At 28.6% G+C, this 2,517-nt stretch overlaps 1 protein-coding gene across 1 annotated transcript; it reads left to right on the forward strand.

Moving 5' to 3' along the window:
* Positions 1 to 219: 219 nt before the first annotated feature.
* On the forward strand, positions 220 to 2,269 carry LOC133822729 (MLP-like protein 43). The gene is made up of 2 exons (XM_062255167.1): positions 220 to 475; positions 1,704 to 2,269. The coding sequence occupies exons 1-2, from the start codon at positions 280 to 282 to the stop codon at positions 1,976 to 1,978; spliced, it is 471 nt and encodes a 156-aa protein (XP_062111151.1). The 5' UTR covers positions 220 to 279; the 3' UTR covers positions 1,979 to 2,269.
* Positions 2,270 to 2,517: the final 248 nt, after the last annotated feature.

The following is a 2,517-nucleotide window of genomic DNA, read 5'->3' on the forward strand; positions in this document are numbered from 1 at the left end:
GAAATAATAATGCTCAAATAAAAAAATAAGCAAAGCATCAAAATACTGTAAATTGTATAATTATTTTTGTAAATATATAATAAATTAGGTGGACAAAACTTTAAATGTCCCAACAACTATAGGAATTTATAGTTATAATAATACAATGAAAGAAGGAAAGAAGGAAATAAGTGACATCATGTTCGATGAATTATTCTATAAATAGGGTTATAGCCAAGGCATTTTCTCAAAACTAGATCTAAACATTTGGTTTATATACAGTAATTATTTGGAAGAAATATGTCGTCCTCGACTGAGCTGTGTGGAAAGCTGGAGACAAATGTAGAAATCAAAGCTCCAGCTGAGAAGTTCTACCATATTTTCAAGCACACTCCCCACAATGTTCATAATCACACTGAAAACTTTCATGGTTGTGAATTACATGAAGGTGAGTGGGGTACTGAGGGATCCATCATTTGCTGGGATTACTTTCATGGTAAGTAATAATTAATTACATATTAACCTCAATTTCAAATATATATATTCACACTAACAATAATATTGCATCAATATCGACCGTACGTTACTAATTAATTATGGTGTAGCTGCTTAAATTTATTACTTATTATTATATGATGATATATATTATATTGCATATCCATATAAATAATACTAACCATGAAATTATATATATATATATATGTATATGTAGAAGCGTTTTCTTCCTTTATTTGAATTTAGCTTTGATATGTGAATCCGCCGACCATATGTAAAATGAAACTAAACATGATTTATGAATCACGTAGGATGATTTTCTATTTGGAAGACTTTCTTCTTCTAATGAAAATGAAATAATAATGTTAAAATGTTTCATTTCTGTAATACATAACTAATATATATGTATAAATTTGCTTCATATATATAGTCTAGTCATTATTACGTGTACTTCTTCCACGATCATCCTCTGTTTTTTTTTTCAATTTGTTTTCAGAATATATAAAGATTAATTAGTGTTATAATATGTCATCGTACTCAAAAAAAGTAATGAGGCAAATCCTTATTATTGTTGAAAATTCAACCACACATGCATATTGGAGAAAATAGGTTCCTTGTCCCCTGGTGTATTTATTTAATTTTTTTTTTTTTTACCTATGGTTAGAAATTTTAACATTTTTTTGGTAGCGTGAGGCACAGTCAATTTTACGTATAAGATAATACGGACAATTATAATTTTTACTTTAGTCTTTAATTTATTATTTGCAAATATGTGAAATTTTAGATCTTGTTTGAATATTATTGAAATAAATGTTATAATTTTAAATAAATCAGGGAACATGAAGTAAAATATATATATACAATTTTAAATATATGTATATACCTTGCATTGTTGTTCATTTTTATAAACTCTAAGTTGAATATATATATATATATATTAATTTCTCTATGATGTTTTGCTTTATGATTTTGTCATTGATGACCTAGCTAGTAGTATTTAAACAATTTTATTTTTCAACAGACATGTTATCAGACTACACGCGCGTATCCCAATCGAGATTCATATAAAAATAGAGTTATAAAATATATAATATAAGAATTAATGTGTGGTGTGTGCATAATAGCTTTACAAATAAATTGATTAATGCGGTATATGGATAAATTGTTTTAAGAGTGTTTTGATTACTGTAGTAATTTATTTGTGGTTGACTTTGATTAATTAATTTTAGATGGGAAGAAAAGGGTATCTAAACAAATAGTAGAAGCTATAGATGATGAGAAGATTTCGATCACTTTCAAATGTATTGAAGGTGACCTTATGGAGCATTATAAGAACTTCAAAATAATACTTGTAGTGACTCCTAAAGCTGAGGGTGAAGGCAGCATTGTGCATTGGTGTTTCGATTATGAGAAGCACCATGATGAGATTATAGACCCACACACATTGATTGAGCTGGCAAATGAGGTCACCAATGATCTCGCGAGTCACCTTGCTCAGGCATAAAAAGAAAACAAGCTTAATATGTGTGCGTGCATTGGTTGAGCTTGCAGTTGTTACTATACATATATAATAATTTACACTCATGAATATGATATATATGAGTGTAAGGATTGTAAAAGTACGTATCCTACTGTCGCTTTTATGATTATTGTGTGTGCGCTTTTCTGGATTTTACAATAATCGCCATTTTCAATAGCCCAAGTATATTATATATTTGGGCCATTGTCTATAATCCATGTCCTTGTATATTATTTGGTGTGAAGTATATGGGTTTCACTTTTCACTTTGGCGATAGCTCAATTTGTGTGCTCTCTCTCTCTTTTCGTGGAATTTCTTTTAAAAATTCAGTATTAGACAACAAAATAATTAAATTTATGGTATTTTAAAATATTTTGAAAAATCTGATAAGATTACATGTCATCCTATATTTATAAATATTTATTTTGAAAAATATGCTATGATTATACCACTACAAGAAAACAAGCCATTACCGGCGGAGAAAACCGCCGGCAATAGTCAAGAAACCCGCCGGTAAAAGTATT

Source organism: Humulus lupulus, chromosome 3 (genome assembly GCF_963169125.1).
Source record: "Humulus lupulus chromosome 3, drHumLupu1.1, whole genome shotgun sequence".
Lineage (NCBI taxonomy): Eukaryota > Viridiplantae > Streptophyta > Magnoliopsida > Rosales > Cannabaceae > Humulus > Humulus lupulus.

Coding starts and splice junctions, on each gene's coding strand:
- LOC133822729 (XM_062255167.1), top strand. CDS start 280: ATGTCGTCCTCGACTGAGCTGTGTGGAAAGCTGGAGACAAATGTAGAA. Junction 476..1,703: donor TTGCTGGGATTACTTTCATG/GTAAGTAATAAT, acceptor AATTAATTTTAG/ATGGGAAGAAAAGGGTATCT.